Genomic DNA, 22,793 nt, shown 5'->3' on the forward strand with positions numbered 1-22,793 from the left:
AGGATTGCTGCTTTTAGCCTGAGGCCTCCTATTGTGATCTGTAACTATTGTAGGGGCTTCCCAGGTAGCCCTTCGCACCAGAAGAATCTTCCCACCAGATTGTTATGTAAGAGACATAAGATCCTTGAGTCAGGAAGATCGAGTGGAGAAGGAAATGGCAACCCATTGCAGTACTCTTGCCTGGGAAATCCCATGGGCAGAGGAGCCTGATGGGTTACAGTCCATGCAGTTGCAAAGAGCTGGACACGACTGAGTACACACACGTCATACTACTGTAATATCCTAATAAGTCTATCGACTGAGCCGCTACTTCGTGCCAGGATGATCGCCAAGGTCCCTAATTTGCTCCTTGAGGTAAGTAATTGTAATAAATAAGGTGACTGGGGCTCCAAGAGGCTAGGTACTCTGCCTAGACCTAACATCTCAGCCCACCTCATTCCAAGGCCTACGACCTTAACCGCCAGGCCATTGAAAGCCAGGCAGGAGATTCTGCCTGCCTAGAGACAGCCCCTTGTAGGAGCTTCAGCCCCAAGTGTTTTTCCATTTTCTCCCCTGGTGCATCTCTGTCTCCACCTCAGCAAGACTCTTGGAATTGCCAGAGAGCAGCCCTGTTCAAATGGGCTAAAGGCAAAAAAGGCAGCTGTTGTCACAGCACTGAGACGTCCAGAGGGTGGATCTAGCCGGTGTCAAGCATGGCTAGACCCACGCCCTGTGGAAAGTGTCACCGTCTCAATTCTGTGCTGGTGTCACCCCCAGGCAGGCTGCCCCTCACGGGGGAAAGTAGCAACTCCAGACTCGCGCTCCTGCCAAGCCTGGCAGCGCTCCTGAAGACAGCGCCTCCGCTCCATTTTCAGCACAGGTGGGTCTCTTTTACAGTAGCCTCCGCTCTGCAACAGGCACTGGGCGGGAGGCGCTGAAAATCCTACAACGCCTGGTACTGCGGCCTAGCCGATAGGCATCACCCGGGAACTTGTTGAAATGCAAATTATAGGTCCCCATCTCCTTGAATCAGAAGCTCAAGGTGGGCCCAGCAATCTGTGCGTTATTCAGCTCTCCAGGTGATTCTGAGGTGCTGAACTACTGGATTAGTGAGGATCCAGAAGAGCCAGCGTGTCCCCCAGAGACAGACTTGCTGAAGCAGGACATTCCATTGGACGCACTGTGGGGGTATGTTCCCACCTACTTCTGTGTTTTTCTCCCTTCTAATAGGGTACATATGAGAACTGTGGGTGGGGGCAATCACACTACCAGAGTACTAAGCAGTGTGAATTTAGGTACCAATTATTTACGATAGTTGTCAGGAAAAGCCCACTGCCCAGCACCTGGGGACCTTTTGGGACCACCTGGGAGGGTGTAACTCCTCCAACCAGGGAGGAAGCCCGCAGACCACAAGGAGTCTGGCTCCAAGCAGCCCAGGGTAACCTCCTTGGGTCACTCACGTTGGACAATTTTTTGTATTGCACCACACCAGATTTCCAGTAAAAATCCTGAAATCCTGCGGTTGAGTCTGGACCAACTTGAGCTATGTGCCTATCCCCGAGCCCATTCGGAGAGTGTATTGATGAGGTACTTAACTGAAGCTGACTGATGAGACCTAATTGTATAAGTACACCTGGCTGCCTCCATCACTTCAAGCAGATCTCCTAGCTTTGTCTTCTGGGGTAGTCCTGAGCAGGGGTCGGGGACGAGAATCTGGATTCCTGAGGTTTCCTGAAACCTCGGGGCCCCAAAGTGGAGCTGACCCCTGCCTGCTACCTCTTATAGTTCTCCTGGTGTATTGCTGATCCTACCAACTACACCAGTTGTCTTGCTCTATCTCACTATTGGCTGAACCCAAGGTAGGCAAGGCGCAAGCAGGGGTGCTGAAGAAAACTTAAGGAATCCTAAGAACTACAGACGCGTTTATTCTCTCCTTACTGGCACAGCAGCCATAGCAGCAGACACATTGTATTCTCTCCTCTCGTGGTAGACACAGCCATAACGCAGCTGTAATGTAGCCACAAGGGCTGTTCAGCTGGAGCTTGTATGTTATGTTTGCAGAACAAAAGTGGCCCATGGCCAAGCAGGTACATCATAACATGCATGAGCAGTGCTGTAAGTGGTCTCAGCTGTTACATAACTATGTCTTTACAAAACGTGGAGAGCAAAAGGCCCTGGGGCGAGAGAGCCTGACCACCGCCATCTTGGCTAACTTGCTCTCCCTACACCTGGCACAAGCCAACCTGCACAACCCCACTGGTTGTTTTAGTCCCTGCTACCTCAAGCCCTCCAAGCTCGTTACTTGTCCCCAGGACTTGAAAAGGGATCCCTGCCCTTCTAGCCTAGCAAGGCCCTCCCACCACAACCTGCCACAGGGATGTGGTTAAGGGGCTTGGTATGCAGGAAAGAGCTCTGGCATAGAGGCAAGCAGGACACCGAGGCCTGCAGGGGAAGGCTGGATGTCACTTACGCCCTCGGGGCCTGCATTTCTCCATTTACAGATGCTGGATTGGGCTCCGTAGATGCCCTAAAGTCCTGCTGTTTTAAGATCCTATGATTTTCCTTAAGTATCTAATTCTCCAAACAGTCTAAATTTCCTGCCTTCAAAACAGCTCCTTCCTCACTCACTGGTACCTGACACAGCCCTAAAAACTTGACAGAAAACTCTTTAGGGGACTTCTTGATGGTCCAGTGCTTAAAACTCCACACTCTCCATGAGGAGGTGTTTGATCCCCGGTCAGGGAACCAAGATCCCACATGCTGCCCGGCCCTGGCCAAAAAAAGAAACTCTGTATATACATGTTATCCTTGACCTTCAAAACAACCATCTGAGATAGTTATTTCTGTTCCTGCCCAAAGTCACATAAGTTAACAGCAGACCCAGGTCTCCTCCCTTCAAAGCCCAGTAAACTTGCACAAAATCCCTAGGTCTTAATCTCCCTTCACACTTTCCTGTGGCAGGGCAGGGGTCAGACCAGATACTATAGGACCCTTGCTGCTGCTGCTAAGTCGCTTCAGTCGTGTCCGACTCTGCGACCCCATAGATGGCAGACCACTAGGCTCCCCCATCCCTGGGATTCTCCAGGCAAGAGTACTGGAGTGGGTTCCCATTTCCTTCTCCAATAGGACCCTTGACCAATTCCTTATCTCCCCAAGAAGCCTCAGGAGTGGAGATGGGGGTGGGGGCGGGGGAGGGGGAGGGCAGTAAGACACCCATCAACTTTCATTGTGAGTATCTGGTCAGTGTCACACACGTGACAGATAAGCAGACCTGAGATCAGAGGTAGGGTTGAGACCAGATGTGAAAGGAGAGGGTTTGTTTGTTCTTTTTAAAAAGGGGGTTCTGAGAACTGGCAGGACACCTCCAAAGAGGAAAGGAAAAGGCCAGGATAACAGAAACCAGAACCCCTAGGGGACCAGATGTGGGGGACTGCATGGGATCCCAAAGGAGGGAACATCTTGAAAGGTATCAATATTTCCTGAGCCTGGGTATAGATAGGCTCTAGGGAAGGGGGCATGTCTGCACACAGGCAGGAGCTCTGTGGAGGATTTAAGGTGCTGAACCTCTCTAGCTCAGATGAACAGCAGCCTCTCTCTTTTCTACTAAGAGCTTGGATTCTGGTCCTACTGAGTACAAAAGCCAACTCACCCTCTCAAAGCCTGTTTCCTGAACTGTAAAATGGGAATTCAAGACTCTACAAGGTTATCATGAGGAATAAATAAGTGCTTACTTAGAGGAATGGCTGGTACACAACTAGATGTAAAAGAAATGAGAAGGCAGTGGTGGGTCTAGGTCAGTTTTGATCACTGATGTCATGGTCAGCTGAGAGGTGGTTCCTGTGTCATTTGTCGCTAATAGTTGAAGTGCCAAAATTTTAAAATTATTTACAGCAGAGTCATAGCATATATTCATGTAAGCTAAAGCAACGTTTAAAAAAACTTAAACCGTTTTTAAAAACTAAGTTTAAAAAAACTAAGATCATGGCATCCAGCCCCATCACTTCATGGCAAATAAAAGGAAAAAAATAGAAGGAAAAGAAGTGGAAACAGTGACAGACTTTATTTTCTTGGGCCCAATATCACTGGACAGTGACTGCAGTCATGAAATTAAAAGACGCTTGCTTCTTGGAAGGAAAGCTTTCACAAACCTAGACAGCATATTAAAAAGCAGAGATAGCACTTTGCCAACAAAGGTCTGTGTAGTCAAAGCTATGATTTTTCCACTAATCATGTATGGATGTCAGAGTTCGACCATCAAGAAATCTGAGTGCAGAAGAATTGATGCTTTTGAATTGTGGTACTGGAAGACTCTTAAGAGTCCCTTGGACTGCAAGGAGGTCAAACCAGTCAATTCTAAAGGAAATTGACCCTGAATATTCATTGGAAGGACTGATGCTGAAGCTGAAGCTCCAATACTTTGGCCACCTGATGCAAAGAGCCCACTCACTGGAAAAGACCCTGATGCTGGCAAAGACTGAAGGCAGAAGGAAAAGAGGGAGGGCAGCAGCAAATGAGATGCTTAGATAGTATCACCGACTCAATGGACATGAATGAATGGACTCAAATGAATTTGAGCAAACTCCTGGAGATAGTGAAGGACAGGGAAGCTTGGCGTGCTGCAGTCCATGGGGTCGCAGTCAGATGCGACTTATCAACTGAACAATGATGCAACGTCAACTACACATATGGAGTTAAATTAAAAAAGTGAGAATTAACTGGGCATGACACCTCGATGAGCATCCAAACTCAAGTAAGCATGAGCAAGGTCTATTGATCCTCTAGTTTTCAGCATGAAGTCTGTCAAACCACGGGCCACTGAGTATGACTCAAGGGTTTTGCCTGACACCATATACTTTTAAAAAATTAGAGCAAACTAGGCTTTCTTTCTTGGAGAAGGCAATGGCCACCCACTCCAGTACTTTTGCCTGGAAAATCCCATGGACAGAGGAGCCTGGTGGGCTGCAGTCCATGGGGTCGCAAAGAGTCGGACACGACTGAGCAACTTCCCTTTCACTTTTCCCTTTCATGCATTGGAGAAGGAAATGGCAACCCACTCGTGTTCTTGCCTGGAGAATCCCAGGGATGGAGGAGCCTGGTGGGCTGCCATCTGTAGGGTCGCACAGAGTCGGACACAACTGAAGTGACTTAGCAGCAGCAGCAGGCTTTCTTTCTATCACTCAGATGCATTTGCACTCAAATAATAGAAGAGGTGGGATTACAATGCCAGATACAGCCAAGGGCATGCCAAGCATAATGCTATGTACATATAGTTGGGAAAGCTGATCTGTGAAGCAGGATTGGCGTCAATCTCCATCTCATGTTGTCCTGTGTATTCAACCCTCACCTCTGAAGGAAGAAATACTAGAGCAGCTCCAACCCCAACCACTACATTCTGTCAAAATGTCATGCCTTGGGTGGAGCAACCTTCACTTAAACACTCCCCATTTGTCTCAGCCAAGTGCCTGGCCCAGGACTCAGACCACCCCAAGGTGGAGTCCAGGTAGCACCACTTACTGTGTGATTGTGGGTGAGGCCATTTGGCCTCTTGAATTTCTCTACTAATTAATACCACTTCATAGCCAGAGGCTGAGAGTAAAAAAAAAACAAGTCACAAGTATGAATGTTCAGTCAAGTGGGGTCATTTTCAGGGATGTGTGCAGCTCAATGATTTAAAACCAAAGTTTCATCCTAGTATTCAAAGTTTCCCCTGTCTCCCAGGCCACCTGTCTAGCCCTCTATCTCCTAGCTGCCCCTATTTTGCAGCCACACCCACTGCCCCTTAACTTGCTCTTAAGTTGTCCTTCTGCCCAAAATGCTCTTGCTTTCAATTCCTATTACAAATCTTTAGTTCTTTCAAAATCCATTTCAAGCATCATCTTTTCTCTCCTACCCTTCAGTGCTGCCAGGCACTGAACTCTAAAGCTGAGTAGAAGGGAAGTGCCCAAGAGATGGCAAAGTTGTTTGCATGCCCACCTTCTCCTTCTAGCTGGAGGTTCCCACATGCTGGGGTTAGGTCTCAAATATCCCAAAGGCCTTCCATGCAGTCCATGACCCTTTAATAGGCTCTAGTTACCTTCCCAGGTGGGTTCTTGTTTCTCTGACTTCTGGGACCAGAATAGGGGTTCAGTAAATGACCATTTAGGTCCCACTCCCCTTCCTATGATTTGAGTCCTGATGAGGCCACTTGTAATTGTGGACTTTAGGAAAGACACGTAACCTCTGTAAGTCTTCATTCTCATCTATAAAATTAGAATAATATTACTAAGCTCTTTGTGAGGACAGTGAAAATAAACTACAAAACACCTAATGGCAGGTGCTCAATAAATAACAGTCCCCGACAGAGTACTGGAGCAATCCTCAGTGGAAAGGAGGAGAAAAACAACATATAAACTGGAACAGAAGAAATAAATACCGAGATTACAATAAATATAAATAGGCAAAACTCACCTATTAAATGAGTCTTAGTGCTACTGCTACTGCTAAGTCACTTCAGTCGTGTCCGACTCTGTGTGACCCCAGAGACAGCAGCCCACCAAGCTCCCCCATCCCTGGGATTCTCCAGGCAAGAACACTAGAGTGGGTTGCCATTTCCTTCTCCAATGCATGAAAGTGAAAAGTGAAAGGGAAGTCGCTCAGTCGTATCCGACTCTTGGCAACCCCATGGACTGCAGCCTACCAGGCTCCTCCATCCATGGGATTTTCCAGGCAAGAGTACTGGAGTGGGGTGCCATCGCCTTCTCCAAATGAGTCTTAGGTTGGGTAAAAAAAGCAGGCTGTTTGCAAAAGACACACCCAAAAATATAAGAGTTCTCTCATTCTACCCATTCTTTCAGCCTAAGGGTTTGCCTGCAGCTCTTATCACCCCACACTGCAACAAGCAGTCTATTACAGCACATCATACCCCTTGCTCACACCACACATTGTTGGCAATGAATTTTCTATAAAATAAAGGCTCAAAATTCTTTTAGGCACCCAAATTTTTATTAACCCACCTTCTCCCTCTCTTTTAACATTATAAACCAAATGAGCCTCTTTTTGATCCAGAGCTGTGCTGGGAACCATCAGTGTGCTTTTATGTGTCTCTGGCCCCTCTTAACCGCTGGCTGTTGTTCCTCTTGTCTTTTCGTGCTTAACAATATATTCCAACCCCTGTAAAACAGGGACTAAAAGTACCAACCTCATTGTTCTGAGGGTTAAGAGAATGCTAAGCACTAACCCAGGCTCTCTGGAGCATTCAAACACCCACAGTTCCTCCACACCCTTTGACATAGATCCTTCTCATCTGTCATGGGCTGAGGAACCAATGAACCTGTAAACCAAGAACATGAGTCTAAAGTCCACAGGCCAAGTGAAGGCCTGGATGGTAAAGTGCATGGGCTTTCTGACCACCACTGCCAACTTCCAGCCTAAGGAAGGACTGAGTGAGCAGTTGCTGAACCCCTGAGCTCATGGTTCCCTGTGGGTAACCCCCATGCACCTCCATTATGGCCCGGGCTAGAGGGGACACTTCTCAATTCCCCCTGCCACACTTGGAACAGCATGAGGGATGCAGCAGAGGCCAAAGACTGAGTGGCGAGCCCCAGGGAGTCAATGGGGGACATTATCAGACCAATCTCAAAGGTGGTGCCATTTGCTCTTGGGGAGGAGCGGTGGGACCCAGCAAGGACAGCAGCTGGAAGGCAAAGGGCAGGTCCGGTTCTCAGTAGCGGTAGTGATCAGGCTTGAACGGGCCTTCACGGGACACGCCCAGGTACTGGGCCTGCTTCTCAGTCAGCTTGGTCAGCTTCACATTCAGCTTGCCCAGGTGGGCTTCAGCCACTGCTTCATCCAGCTGGGGAGAAACACAGGAAAAGCTGGAATCAGTGCCATGCTCTGGGACCCCTAACCTCCATCTTCTCGCTGCCCAAAGAGGCAGGAATGGTTCTATTGTGACATCTGCTGAGTGTTAAGCGTATTACTTCATCCTGTCCTCACAGTGGATGTGTGTGGGTTTGGGCTGCTCAGCTCTTCTTCAAGGGGGAATCAAATTACACCTTCCCCTCCAGGCAGCCCTGGTGGGACCATCAATTACATCTCCTCCTTCACCCTCCATCAACCTAAGCAGCTAACCAAAATGCTTCCTGGAATTTATCAATGAACAGGACATACTTTCATGACAGGGGCTCTCAGGATTCCTAAACAGGGAGCCCATGGGTCTCCAATAGCAAGTCTATTTGACAAGTGAAGTGAATGCAGGGAGAACAAAAGAGCCAAGAAACAGAGAAAGCAGAGCTCCGGTGCCAATGAATCCCCGGATCCAGTGTCTGAATCTGACACTCTGCCATTATAGAACCAATAGCATCCCTTTTTGGATTACACTGGTTGTGGCTGTTTTAATGTACTTCCTGAGCAGTGGTGACCACAGCCGTCTTCCAAATATATCCTTAAAAATATGCCTATAAATTCATAAAACACCTTCCTCCTTCAAGAGGTGGAGCCTACGTCGTCACCCCTCAAGTGGCTCTTTTCTAATGAACAGAATGAAGCAGAAATGATGATGCGTGACTTGAAAACTGGGAGCTAAAAGGTACTTCAGCTTCCTCCTTTGCGCTCCCCCCAGATTTGGGGGAAGCCAGCTGCCATCTCACGAGGAAACTTAAGCAGCTCTATGGAGGAGACACTCATGTGGCAAGGAACCTCCCACCCACGTAATGTGAAGTGGCTCTTCCAGCTCCAGTCAAGCCTTCAGATGACTGCAGCCCTGCCCGGGTGACTTCTTGACTCAAGTCCCATCCCACCATCCCATGATGGCACAATCGACTTTAACCACAGCCCAGATCCCTGGTGGCTTCCCTGGTAGCTCAGCTAGTAAAGAATCCGCCTGCAATGTGGGAGACCCAGGTTTGATCCCTTGGTTGGGAAGTTTCCCTGGAGACGGGAATGGCTACCCTCCAGTATTCTGGCCTGGAGATTTCCGTGGACTATCGAGTCCGTGGTGTCGCCAAGAGTCGGACACGACTGAGCGACTTTCACTTCACAGCCCAGAGAGCTTTATGTCCCCAAGTGGTTTCACATTCACTGTTTCATTAGAGGCAAACATCACTAAGGAGGAGGCCAGGGTTTATTTTTCTATTTAACAAATGAAGAAACTGGGGAGAGGCAGGCAAAGGCAGGAGCAGCGTCTAGCCCTAAGGCCATAGCCGTTCTGGAAGCAGAATGAAGGTCTCCAATGACCCAAGGACACAATGAATCCTCCCTTCGCTTGGCCTGGCCTGCACCCCACACTGGAGGGCACCCTACACCTGGAGGGCAGCGTGTCGTAATGGTTAACAACCCGGACAGACAGGGCTGATCTACTCTTGGTCCAGTACTTTACAGCTGTGGGGCAAGTCACTCTCTGAACCTTAAGTTCCCTCATCTGTAGGCCGGATCTCTCACAGTTCTTACAAAGATCAGTGATATTCAAGAGGGCATGGTGCAGGCACCTTAATAAATGGGGGTGCTGCTCATGCTGTCATTATGGTTAACCAAGATACATAATCCCTTCCCCACACACTGCACGTGAGTGTGAAGCATGTCCCCAACCCATGCCATGGCAGAGATGGAGAAAGGAGAGAAGGACGGGGCCAGGTGCCAGGGTAGGAGGTGAGCTCTTTACCTTTTCACTTCCAACCCTGCTCTCATCTCAGAGGCCTGCCCCTTTTCTCACTATAGCCCTGTTTCCTCCAATTAAGATCAGATAAGGGTTCAAATGAGGCTTTTTAAACCCTCCAACAAGCATGGGGACCTGGCAGGCTGCACAGGACAGGACAGCCCCTTGAGGCCCTCACAGGTGAAACATCTGGTCAGACAAGACAGTACCTGAGGAAGACTAAGGGGAGAGGAGTTGGCTGGCTTGGGGGACAGACACCCCGGCCTCTTCCTACTTCTCATTAGTTGGCAGAACCAGCTTCTCAAAGGGTGGGAGGAAAGAGATGAAGACTCCATCACAGCCTCACCAGTAGTCAAAGGTTGGAAGCAAGAAGTACTCTTACCACTTAACTGAGGGGGACACTGAGGCCCAATCAGGATATGTAGCAAAACCAAATTTGCCCATGATGCTAAAGAGTCAGCACTAAGACACAGCATTCTGACCCCTGAGGGAGGGCAGCGCTTGGGGTGTTAGGACGAGCACTGCATTTGATGTCAGATGACCTCATTGTCATGGTTACCCTGACCTCACGCTCGCAGAATGTCAGGGGCCATGCTCAGCGTGTTAGCAGCATCACCCCCTTCCAAGGCCACAATCGTGCAGCCTCTAGGCTGCATTTGGCTTACAAACAAGTCCAAGTTAACCCACCCGGCTATATTTAAAATTGAATATTTCACACAAAAATATTGATATCTGGCTTCCTCTGAAATGTCAGGAGCCTTGACCCAAAGGGCCCAGGTTGATAACAGGCAGCCAGCCCCTTCCACTGGGGCACATGTTCTTTGCTCAGTCCCCTCCAGCCCATTTATCCTTAGTGGACATGTGTGTTTGTGACCTGTGACCTAAGGAAGTCCTCACAATCCTTACAGAGGTACTATTACCTTCACGTTACAGAGAAGGAAATAGAGGCTCAGAAGTTAAGTAACCTGGTTACACAGGCTGATATTCAAACCTGGATGTGTCTCTCTCCAAAGCCCATGCTCTTCTCACCACCCAGCCCGGCTATTCAAGAGTTATTCCCTGCATTGAGCCTCACTTTCCTCCTCTGTTAAATGGAGAGAATGACTTCTGCCCTGAGGGGGACGCTGTTAAGATCCTCAAGAGTGGAGGCAAGCACCATATGAACTCAGGCAAGCCCTGTGTGGGGAGCCCAGGTCACGTGACCCTTGGCGAGGGGTGCAGGTAGGAACCCACCTTCTTGGGCAGGAAGTGCACCCCGACAGGATACTTGTCTGGGTGGGTCCAGAGCTCGATCTGCGCCAGCACCTGGTTGGTGAAGGAGTTGCTCATCACAAAGCTAGGGTGGCCCATGGCACAGCCCAGGTTGACCAGCCGGCCCTCGGCCAGCAGGATGATGCGGCGCCCGTTCTTCAACAAGTAGCGGTCCACCTGCAAGCGGGCAGAGCAGCGGTAAGGACTGGCAAGCGCTGCTCCCAGTGTCCACCCCATCCTCATCCCATCCTCCTGCCCAGCAGGCCTTCCTGTCTCCAGCAGCGCCCACAAAGGGCCTAGACTGCGCTGGAACAACCTCCAGCATAGGGACTGTGACACACAATGAATAATAAAAGCTACTATTTATTAAGCAACTCTGAGCTGCAGACCTCATACATCTACTGTGAGAATTTAAAGAGCTCACATGTGCAAGGCACTTAGTTTAAGTACTACATATTAGCTAATGGTACTGTTAATATTATTACTGGCACAGGCCCTGGGCTAAGAACACACACGTAACTGTGTGTGTGTATACAATATATAAAAATTGCATTTAATTCTACTAACAATCGTTTAAATTAGGTACTGGTATTATCCCCATTTCACAGATAAAGAAACTGAGGTTTAAAGGGTTAAGTTCCTTGTCCAGAGCCAGATATTACAAAGTGGCTGTAATTTGAGCCTGGACAGTCTGAGGACAGATCCCAGGTTCTCAATCAGCATGCTTAGTAAAAAGCTAAATGTAGAATTTCCCTAGTGGTCCAGTAGGTAAGAATCTGCCTGCCAAGGCAGGGTACACGGGTTTGATCCCTGGTCCAGGAAGATCCCACATGCCTCAGAGCAACTAAGCCTGTGTGCCACGACTACTGAGCCTGCGCCTGAGGGGCCGTGTTCCACAAGAGCAGCCGCCACAATGAGAAGCCTGTGTACTGCTGCATGCTGCTACGTGCAGAAACGAAGACCCAGAGTAGCCAAAAATAAAATCCATCAGTAAGACAGATGCGGTGGTACTCAACCTCGGCTGCATGTCAGAATCCTCCAGGGAGCTTTAAAAAAGGAGGACCCTTGGCCTCCCTCCAAGATTCCAATTTAGCAGCCTGAAACCTCTTCCTCCCATCCCACTGCCCAGGTCGCCAGAGCCTCGTCATCTGTCCTCCTCAGCGGCCACCCCACAGGCACACCCCCCTAGGCACTCCATCTGCCGAGCCTGCTGGCAGGGCTGGGGCTCCTCACCTGGGGCTTGATGTTCACCTTCTCCACAGCGTTCTCGTTCAGCCACTTGACATCGATCTCCACGTCAAAGTGCCCAATGTTACACACAATGGCATCATCCTTCATCTGTTCAAAGTGCCTGTGGGGGAGCCTCAGTCCGTGAGAGAAGGTCAGCGACCAAGGGCAGCCCCATGCCTGCCCCCTCCTTCACTCCCTAGGACCCCCCACACCACACTGGCACCTACTGGCCAAGAATGATGTCAATACAGCCCGTGGTGGTGACAAAGATGTTGCCCTCCTGACAGGCCTCATCCATGGTGGTCACCTCGTAGCCTGTGTAGAGACAGCCCCCGTGGGTCAGCCAGCGTGGCCATGCCCCTCCTCTGGCCCCAGCGGCTGACGGCCAACCCCCGCTCTATCATACCCTCCATGGCAGCTTGAAGTGCGTTGATGGGGTCAATCTCCGTGATGATGACGCGGGCCCCGAATCCCCTCAGGGCCTGGGCACAACCCTTGCCCACGTCGCCATAACCTGCAACCACCGCCACCTTGCCCGCAATCATGACATCTGTGGCCCGCTTGATGCCATCTATGAGGGACTCCCGGCAGCCATAGAGGTTGTCAAACTTGCTCTGAGAGGAGAGGGGGTGAGGCGGGGATGGGGGCAGACAAAGCCCTGGGGCCTCAGACCCACTCTCAACATCTCAGCCTGCTGGGCCTTGGGCTGATCACCTCCCGGGACTTCTCCCCACCAGCTAGTGTGTTCATGTGCCCCTTGCCCCTGCTCAGCCCCACGACTTTCTCCCCAGTCTTTCTCAGCCAGTCCATAAGGCTTCCTGAGGATCAACTATGAGACCACCCAAAGAATCTGCTTCACCTTAAACCTCCCGACACCTAGCTCTGAGGATCACTGTGTAATCCTTTGTCTCTTTAGTACACTCATCACTCTGTCTACAACCCCTTTCCCCACCAAGTGAGGGCTAAATTTCTCACGGCAGCCTCCCTGGGGGCCTTCTTCAGGGCCTACTCCTGAGCTGCTCTGGAAACCAACAGCAGAAGCCATTGCTGCTCCCCAGGCTCACCTTGGTGACAGAGTCGTTGACATTGATGGCCGGCACCTTCAGGATCCCCTTGGCCATCATCTTGTACAGGTTGTGGACCCCCGTTGTGGTCTCTTCAGAGATGCCTCGGATGCCTGAACAAGAAGGGAGGCGATAGATTTCAGGCCAGGAAGAAGTGGCCTCTGGGATGGGACTCTAAGAGCCTAAGAGAGCCCACAACTGAACTCACCTGAATGCGTCACCTTTGCCTTCTAAAGATGCTCCTCTTTCTGGGTTCCCATCTCTGGAACCTATACCACAGTCCACCTAATCACCAGGGCCAGCACGAGGGAGGAGTCGCCACCTTCACTAGGCCTCATGATTCTACCTCCCAACAACTCATAGACTCTCCATCCCCACTGCCCACATCCCTGCCACAACACGTCCTCTACACAGCAGCCACACTTAACATGTATATTTTCAGAGATGTCTTTTCAGTACCATCCAATTACTTCCCTTTGCTCTCAGCATCAAGCCCAACTCTCGCGCTGAGTTTATTATAAAGTCTTTACACATCTGATCTTCACTAAGGCTCCAGTGAAGGAAGTTGCCATGCTGGCTAACTTTCTGCTTCCTGAAAGGTCATCCTTTCCTACCTCAGGGCCTTTGCACTCACTATAACATTCCCTACTTCCCTCCCCACCCTGCTTTTAACAAAGCTTCCCAGCTGTTCTCAGCCCTGGCCTTATGCTTGCCCTCGGGCTATCATCTCAGCCAGCCTTCCCCCAGCTGTCCCAGCCCAGAAGATGGGCCCCAGCATGCTTACAGGAGCCTGCGGATATGCCATCTTCCACAAAATCTGCTGCTTGAGGCACCAGGAGTCCTGCCAGGCCTGCCGCTCTCATGTGGACAAGCAAGAGCCATTTAAACCACCAGCACCCAGCCCACTGACCTGCCCTACTCACCTGACAGGAGCTGCGGGTACTTGGTGTGAATGAGGTTGGTGAGGTCACCACCGTCATCCAGAATCATGTTGAGGGGCCCATCCTTGAAGTACAGCGTCTGTTCAATGCACCACAGGTACTCCTCATCCGTTTCGCCCTTCCAGGCGTACACTGGAGAGTGAGTGGCATGTCAGGGCTGGCCCTCCACAATGGCACCTGCTCCAGGGACCCACCTAGGTAGACTCAAGACTATCTCCTTCCTAATTTCCATCCCCAGCCACCTCCAGCCTCTCTGAGAACTCAGCAGTGCTAAGGATACAACTTGGAGCCAGAGGTATCAGAGTGTGAATCCTGGTTCTGCACTGACCAGCTGTGTGACTTTCGGCAAATCACTTCACCTATGAGTCTCACTTTCATTGTCGATAGTAGTATAGATTAAGTGAGACGGGAGCCAAACACAGACCCCCTATATGTAAGTATCTGGAAAGAATTCTTTCCTTTCTTTTTCTTTTCCTACCCTCGTCTGTCTGGGCCCCCAGCTCACAGTGACCAGGGTTCCTACCCACTGTGCCTACTGCTGGGAGGGAGGTGTGACGGGAGGAGGGACACATTAGGTGGACTCAAGAGACAAGCTCCAGGGTCCATTCTGCACTGAAAGGACCTGATGGGCCCGCAGTCTCCGTAGTACGTTATTCTAGGCAACGTCTGGCCAACATTTACTAACAGCAGCTACTGTGTATGGAGCACTTCTCTGTGTCAGGCAATAGTCTAACTGCTTCTTGCCCCCATCTCATCTGTCCTTACAGAAACCCTGTAAGCTGGCATTACCATCATCATCACCTATAGATGCCCAGAGAAGCGGCTGAGATGTGCCCAGGTCACTCATCATGACACTCTACTGTTGCTGTTTTTGGCCGCACAGCATGTGGGATCCTAGTTCCCCAACCAGGGATCAAATCCATGCCCCCTGCACCAGAAGCCCCGAGTCTTAACCCCTGGGCCACCAGAGAAGTCCCAGCATGGCACTGCTGAGCAAGCAGGAGTCCAGTGCTCCTGACTGCCAGCTCAGGTTCCTCCCATCATGTGGTTCAGCTGCGACACCGGTGCGGGGCTTCCAGGAACCTCCTGTGAGCAAAGGACACCTGCCAAGCAAGGCCAGCTTCCTCTCCCTCAAACTGGGGCAGATAATGGTCTTGAAAACAAGGCCTTTCCAGAAAGGGGCCATGGAGTCCAAACTAGGCTGAGGAGCTGGAGACACGCCGACCCTTGGTCAGTTGCTGGAGAGGTCTTCCCCAACTCTTTACCTTCCACCCGCAGCTGGTTAGAAGGAACTGTGAATGAATGTCCTATTTTATCATCGTCAGACCGAACCACTTCCCTCCCCAAGCCCAAGCAGACTTGTTTCTGTTTCTCCAGCAGCCTGTGAGAAAGCCCTTCCTCTTTGGTTGTGGTCCTAACCCAGTACCTAGACCATCAGATACTTTGCAGTGGATCTCTGGGACTCTCTTTCTGTCCAGTACCCCTCCCTGATTCTTTGGGAAACAGATCCACATCCTACTTTTAAGGAACTTCCCCCTCTTCAACACCATGTGATTCCCAATCACTGACTTGAACAGGGCAAGTAAGTGCTTTCAGTAGGATCTGAGATGATGGCTGGACAAAACGGCTCTTTCCGATGGGTCTCTAGGCAAGGATTCTGTGGCCATGACTCTTCCCTGCTGTAGGGAGGTCTGCAGCAGTAAAAGTGAAGTGATGCAAACAGAGAAAATCAGAGCCCCTTCCTGTATTCCTGTATCCCCCAGCAAGGACTCACCTGGAATGCCAGCCTTGGCAATGGCAGCTGCTGCATGGTCCTGGGTGGAGAAGATATTGCAGCTGGACCACCGCACCTGGAAGAGCCAGCAAGACAGGGCTGGTCACAGCCAGGTCAGAAGACCAGGGTCACTAGACAGGGGTAAGAAAAGGCCCTGAATCTAGGGATGAGAGGCCTGGGATCTACACCCAACCGGTTCTGCAACCACAGGCTGGGGACCCTGGTGAGTGGATGGGAGCCAGAGCAGTGACAAGGCCTAACTTAGGTGAAAACAAGGCTCTGCCATATGGAGGGGGAAGGGCTCCACAAGGAAGCAAGGAGACAAGTGAAGAGGCTGTTGTTAGCGTTAAAACAAGATATGCAACTATAGCAGTGAAGGAGATAAATATTATTCTGAAAGTTGAGCTGACAGGATTTGTTGGGAGGATTAGTTTGTTGAAATAAGAGAGAAAAAGAGTCAGGGATGACCCCAGGTTCTTGAACGGAGAGAACCTCTAAGGCTGAAGCCTGTAATTGCTTACATGGGAAAGACACAAAGAAGTGTAGGAAATCACGAGTTTGTTTAGACATGTTGAGGTTGTAATGTCAATCAATTAGATCTCCAAGTGGAGATGGTACATCAGTTGCTGGATACGACGTACCATATCATATAAATATTGTTTATGTTGACATACCACATAAACAATATTTAAAACCGTAAAATCAGACCACTGAAGAGAGGGAGTGTAGAAAAGAAAGAAGTAGGCCAAGGACTGACACTGTTGGACTCACTAGTTGTTTCTGGCTGCCCTGCACCACCACCAATCCCGCCCCCCGTAAAACATCGTCAGAGAACTTGGAAGAGCTGCAATCATTGGTACACATGACCCAGGCTGAACCAATCAGAGCGCGCCATCTTCCCAGCGGCCATGATTGGCCAAGGGCAGGCACGTGACCCCGGGAGGGCCTATGGGAGCCAGACCCTTAGATGATTCGGTAGGGCTCTGGGCTGAAGTCTTTCCTGCTAGAGCTTCCCCAGTCAGGAGAAGGTGAATTGAGGGTGACCAGACGCCATTTCCCAGTGAGAGCAAATCAGCGGAACAGTCACCACAAATGGCAGTGAGGGGCGCCCGTGACAAGGCTGGAGCTGGAGCCCCTGCTGGGCCTGAGGGGACACAAGACTATAGAGTTCCCAGCTCCGCAAGAACAGCTGCTTCAGGCCTCACCTCAGCACCCAGGGCAACGAGGGTCTCAATGAGGACAGCGGTCTCCACGGTCATGTGCAGGCAGCCGGCAATGCGGGCGCCCTTCAGAGGCTTGGAGGCCGAGTACATTTCTCGCATCTGCATCAGGCCCGGCATCTCATTCTCTGCCAGGTCCAGGGCCTTGCGTCCCCAAGCGGCCAGGCTGATGTCAGCTGCAAGGGCAGGATGGACGGAAGTTCATGAGCTACCTCATCCCATCAACCATGAAGCACCCGCCACTCCGCACTCATCCCCTGTGGACTCGAAACACTAGGCTGGCTGCGGTCTCACTGATTCAACAAGGATTTCCTGAAGCCAGGGCAGTCAAAAAAGAACGACATGGTCCCCGCCTAACCGCAGCCTACTTATAGCCTTGTGGGAGAACACATTTAATTAAATACCACAGGAACATAAGGACTTCTCTTGTGACTCAGATGGTAAAGAATCTGCCTGCAATGCAGAAGACCCAGGTTCAATCCCTGGGTTGGGAAGATCCCCTGGAGAAGGGAATGACAATCCACTCCAGTATTCTTGCCTGGAGAATCCCATGGATAGAGGAGCCTGGCTGGCTACAGTCCATGGCGTGGCAAAGAGTCAGACACATCTGAGTGACTAAGACAAACACACAGAGGAACATGATTACAACACATGTAAGTGCTCCCTTGAAAAATAAATAGCTGTCAGCCTATACATGCCTCTTACTACCCTTTCTGTTTGCCACCTACCAACCTCCTCATTCCCTAAAGATTTTAGCTCCTGGTTCTCCATCTTCCTAACCACGACTCTTGGTGACTTCAACACTCCTAAGTGATATAACCTAACACCTTGGACTCAGCACCATTCTTTGATCTCCTTGAAGACAGAGAAATGTTTCTCCGCCCCTGTCATTTCTTCCCACCTGGAGGGAACTCATCTGTGTAACTAACAGCTCTTGGCCTCTCTCTGCCCCAGGGGAGGTGGAGCAACCTGTTTAGTAAACTTAGAAGGAAAAAACTGGGCATGCACAGTTCAGGTCTCCCCTCTTTTGCAAGCAAGCAACAACCAACCTGCCTGCAGGGAGCGCATTCTTCCAGAGAGATCTACCCAAACCCACCTTGCCTGTAACTGGTGGGTTAACTGCTCAATTTGGGGGTTTGGTTAGCATGATCATTGGACTTTGACACTAGTCTACATCTTCGGGCTTCAATGGATGCTATTAGTTATCCCTTGATACCTACAGGGGATTGGTTCTGGGAACTTATATGGATACCAAGATTCTCAGATGCTCAATTACCTTATATAAAATGGCATGGTGGTGGTGGTTCAGTCACTAAGTCGTGTCCAACTCTTGCTACCCCATGGACTGTAGCCCACTAGGCTCCTCTGTCAATGGGATTTCCCAGCCAAGAATACTAGAGTAGGTTGCCACTGCCTTCTCCAGGGGATCTTCCCATCCCAGGGGTTGAACCTACATCTCCTGCATTGGCAGGCGGATTCTTTACTGCTGAGCCACCAGGGAATCCTATATGCTCCATTAGATTACTCAGTATCCCATATTCTCTTACCTCTTTGATGACTTCACTACACCACTGAAACTGCTCTTCTTAAGGTCTCTGTAAGGCCCCATAGCCATTGGTCAATTATCTATGTTTATGTTTCTCCCTGCAGCACCAACAGCACTAAGTACTCTCTTTTTCTGAATCCCTTTCTTTGCTTGGCCTGTCTTTCTGTGGTTTCCCTTCCACTTTCCTGGTTCCTCTTCCTATAACAGACTCTCAAAGTTTGGAGGTCCTCACGGCTCCGTCATCTCCCTCTTCTCTCCTACCAGATGAGCTCATCCCGCTTTATGGCTTGAAATACCTTTTCTACAGCGGTGTCTGCCACCTGTTCCTCTCCAGCCCAAACTTCGTCCCTGAACCTGAGACTCATAATTCAACTGCCTACTCAGCATCTTGGTTGTCCATCTAGATAATGTGTCAATTTTGAGCCCTCACGACTCCTTTTTCTCACACCCAAACTTGTTACTCCCCCAGTCTCCTCATTTTAGGAAATGAAACCACCATTCAACCAGCTGCTCTAGCCAAAAACTTATGGTTTCTTGATTCCTCTTTTCCCCTCTCATCCTCTTCCAATCCATCAGGGCTGTTGTCTCAACATCCCAAATATGAGCAATCCAACAGCATCTCACCACCCTGGATCACTGAAGCAGCCTCCTCACTGGTCTCCCTGCTATTCTCCCCATGTTAAGAAATGAAGATGGAGGTCGTCTTGTTCAGGCTTCAGAAGCAGGAGAGTAGCCCTCTGACTGACTTCTGACCCTGCATGGACTATGTGCCTGCTTTGGTTACCAGCAAGTCAAGCCACACCTTAGGCTAAGAGAGGGAGTGGGTCTTGGAATTTCCTGAGCCCCTGGAGGCCCGGCCAAACCCCTACCCCCACCCCGGGGCCCTTGTTTCACAAAAGGAAACAAACAGCACTGTAAAAGGGAAAACGAGCTGCATTTTTGTGTGCAAACTGACAATATCAGCTTGCAGCCTGGAATTACAAGCAGGAGCCCCCAAAACTGCAATCTGAAGTCTCACCCGTGGGGTGGACCACTGCCCGGGACCCTTTTCCCAATTGAGACTCCAAATTGCTGGTACTCGGGATGTCCCAGCACTGTTCAAGTTTGGATGTAGGTTGTCAGCCCAATTTGGTGATGTACATGCTATTACCCCTCTCTATCGTTTCTATTTCTTTGCTTTTAACAACTGTCTAATTGTGTATAACAAGTAGATTTTTTTTGTTAATGAATCCTTTGAACCTAAAATGAAAGTAAAACACCCCACAGGCGAGGTCTTCAAGTGGCTACTTGGGATGCTGCCTGATTCAAGAATCACCTAATAAGAGTTAGATCTTTAAAAAACAAACAATACCCCACAAAAGTCAGAGAAACAAACTTTTAAATTTTTAAATGTATCACCTCCATTCTTCTGCTAAAGTGAAAAAGCAAGCCAGCCTCCAATGGCTTCACCTAACCAACTCTTCACATGGCCAGTGCCGTACCCAGGTGTCTGCTCTCCCTTCTTGCCCACCTCGCCACCCTTTTCTCCGCCTCACTAGTTGCTCGACCATGCGAACCTCCTTACTGTCTTCATATTCCCGCCTCAGGGCTTTAACCCAAGCAGCTCTCTCAGCCTGGAAGGCTCCTCCCCATCACCTGATACAGTACCTGGCACACAGTAGGTGCTTAGGAAAGAAGGAAGAACTTGGTATACTGCTGCTGGAGGAACTGAGAGCATGCCAGGGTGACTCTAGTAGAGGGAGTAAGACGATGAGTCAGGATTTTATTCCTGTAGAGTTTTAAGGGGAGTCCCATGACCAGACTTGTCTTTTGAAAAGGCTTCTTTGGTTGCTGCAAGTATCTACGAAGCAAGAGACTCACGGAGACCTGTGAGGAGGGAGCCCAGGACTGGGGTGGTGGCTGTGGAGACAGAGAAGTGGGCAGGTCTCCTCACTTAGAAAACAGATTGTATCTCTAGTACTCAGCTGGGTTAGGCACAGAGTAGGGGTCGGCCATGTTTACTGACCATCCTTGTTGTTAAGACTGAATGAGAGAAGGTCCACGAAAGGGGCAGGCTGTACATGGGTCACCAAAAAAAAAAAATCTGAACCTAGTCCAACTCCCAATATTTACCAATGAGGGAAGGCTCAGAGAAGTGTTTGCCCCAGGTCTGACAGCCAGTCAAGAGTAGGGGTGGGACTGGTGGCCAGCCAGAGCTGGTAGAGCCAGAGGCTCCTGGGAGGGGCCCAGTAGTGGACAACAGTTCCTGTCCTATCCTAAGCTCCACCTCCTCTGCCACCCCCTGTCCCTCTAGCGAAAAGAACTCTTTCACTGCCCTCGGGATACAGCTGTGCCAGCCCTGGTGTTTTCATGGGTCCCTCAATTCCAAGAGCACAGGAGGGTCTGGCACTCTAAGCTCTGGGGTTTTTGGTGCCCAGGGGAGCTGAGGACTTGCAGAGGCTGCAGTAACACCTGTCCTAGGACAAGCCAAGACATGAGCAAAACCCTGAGTCTGTTTCTTCATCTGCGAAGTGGGAATAATCCTAACCTTCCTTGAGCCCAAGGATTAAAGATACCATATGGGCAATGTCTGGCACAGCACGCCCTCCCTGATGGAGGCTTCCTTTCAACCCTACTTAGCCAAGTTCCTCCACTTCCGAATGTAGCCTTATCTCCTCCCACACAATGCAAAGCCCTCAACCCTTAACCCACCCATCTCTCCATAGTAATAACAAGCCTCTTTTCCAGCTTAGCCACTGGACCTTGCTTAATCTTTCTGGGCTTCAGTTTCATCCACACAACAGGGACAATAACCTACTCTGGCCCGCTACTTGATAAACTACTATTGGTAAGTTACTATTTTCCAGAGAGTTTTTGGAAGTTATTTCCTTTTAGGGCTTCAGTTTCTTCCTCTGTATAATGGGATAAAGTCCACCCCTAAAGATCATTGTGTAAACAAATGCAAGTCCCCAGATACATAGGAAGTGCTCCATAAATGTTGATGCTTTTCTCCAGGTTGAATGGTGTGCTGGATTTACTTTAAAAATTGCTAGCCAGACTGAACTGGTTTCTGCTGAAAGGTCATTAGGATTATTCCAAATGTGTTCACTTATACACAGTGGTGAAAAGATGAGCATGGCCTGGGTGCATCTATTCCACCACCTCCCAGTTGTAAGTGTGGGCAAGTTACCTTTTTTTCCTTTGTCTCAGTAAATCCATAAAATGAGAAAGTAACAGTCCCTACTCTAAAAAGTCATTAGAATAAAATGAATTAATCTATAAGAAAGGTACAAGTGGTGCCCATGCCACAGTAAACGCCCAGTAAACGTTAACGATCAGTGTATCAGCTTCAATACATAGTCCGACAGGAAGGATTTTTCTAACCACTCCAAAAGTTCGAGATTCTATGTAGGACTGTTCTTGCTGGCCAAGCGAGTGACCCCAGAGGTTGAGTAACAAGCCGAAGGTCCCCGGTGAGTGGACTTGCCCAGCCTCGGGCTCAGTCTCCAGGCCTCTCCCCCACGCGCCCTTCGGGGCCCCAGTACCCTCGCCTTCCCCGTGGGAGGCTCAACGAGGGGTGGGCACTTGCCCGGGACCATCCAGTTGGTCAAGGAGCCGGTCCAAGCCCAGGAGGCAGGATCCAGGCTCCCTAGCGTCGGTCCCGGCACGTGCCCTTGGTCCCAGGCCGTGGCCAGGTGCGCGCTGCCCCCTGCCCCAGGCGACTCTGCGCGGAACACGCGGCCGCTCCGCAGCCCGAGCCGCTGCACCCTGCCTCGCGGGGCACGCCGGAACTTGTAGTTCGCGGCCGCACGCCAACACACGCTAGCTGCGGCGGGGGAACTCCAACCCCCAGGCGGCCACGCGGGGCCAAGACCGCGCTGTGCCAGTGATTCCAGAGGGTCCTTCTGAGTGCCCCAGGTCGGCCCCGCGGCCGCCGCCCCAACAGGTCCCCAGCGGGTGGGGAGCGGATGCGGCTGGCTGCACGTCCTGTAACTCACCGACTTTGTAAGGCAGCTTGTCCGACATATTGGCAGCGTTTCCGCACGGACTGTTGCACACAGGCGAAAGGGGCCGGGCCTAGGGCCGGGAAGAGACGCGGGCTGGGCGGCGCCGGGTAGTGACCTGCGCCTTGCGCCGACGCCTTTAAATAGCTCCCCCGTCTTGCATATTCATGAGTC

The 22,793-nt window shown here is 50.4% G+C and overlaps 1 protein-coding gene and 1 long non-coding RNA gene across 2 annotated transcripts; one reads left to right on the forward strand and one right to left on the reverse strand.

Annotated features, from left to right (window-relative positions):
• The first annotated feature begins 251 nt into the window (after positions 1–251).
• Positions 252–2,705, forward strand: LOC129625071 (uncharacterized). Its single transcript, XR_008701247.1, has 4 exons — positions 252–354; positions 757–859; positions 1,051–1,167; positions 1,472–2,705. It is a non-coding gene; the product is annotated as an uncharacterized LOC129625071 (long non-coding RNA).
• Positions 2,706–6,938: 4,233 nt separating this feature from the next.
• Positions 6,939–22,770, reverse strand: AHCY (adenosylhomocysteinase). Its single transcript, XM_055544807.1, has 10 exons — positions 22,614–22,770; positions 17,076–17,266; positions 15,871–15,946; positions 14,079–14,228; positions 13,156–13,268; positions 12,498–12,705; positions 12,319–12,406; positions 12,095–12,212; positions 10,844–11,038; positions 6,939–7,810 (listed from the first exon to the last, which is right to left on the reverse strand). Exons 1-10 carry the CDS (start codon positions 22,639–22,641, stop codon positions 7,679–7,681), a joined length of 1,299 nt encoding a protein of 432 aa, XP_055400782.1. The 5' UTR covers positions 22,642–22,770; the 3' UTR covers positions 6,939–7,678.
• Between the last annotated feature and the right edge of the window lie 23 nt (positions 22,771–22,793).

Source organism: Bubalus kerabau, chromosome 13 (assembly GCF_029407905.1).
Source record: "Bubalus kerabau isolate K-KA32 ecotype Philippines breed swamp buffalo chromosome 13, PCC_UOA_SB_1v2, whole genome shotgun sequence".
In the NCBI taxonomy this organism is placed as follows: domain Eukaryota; kingdom Metazoa; phylum Chordata; class Mammalia; order Artiodactyla; family Bovidae; genus Bubalus; species Bubalus kerabau.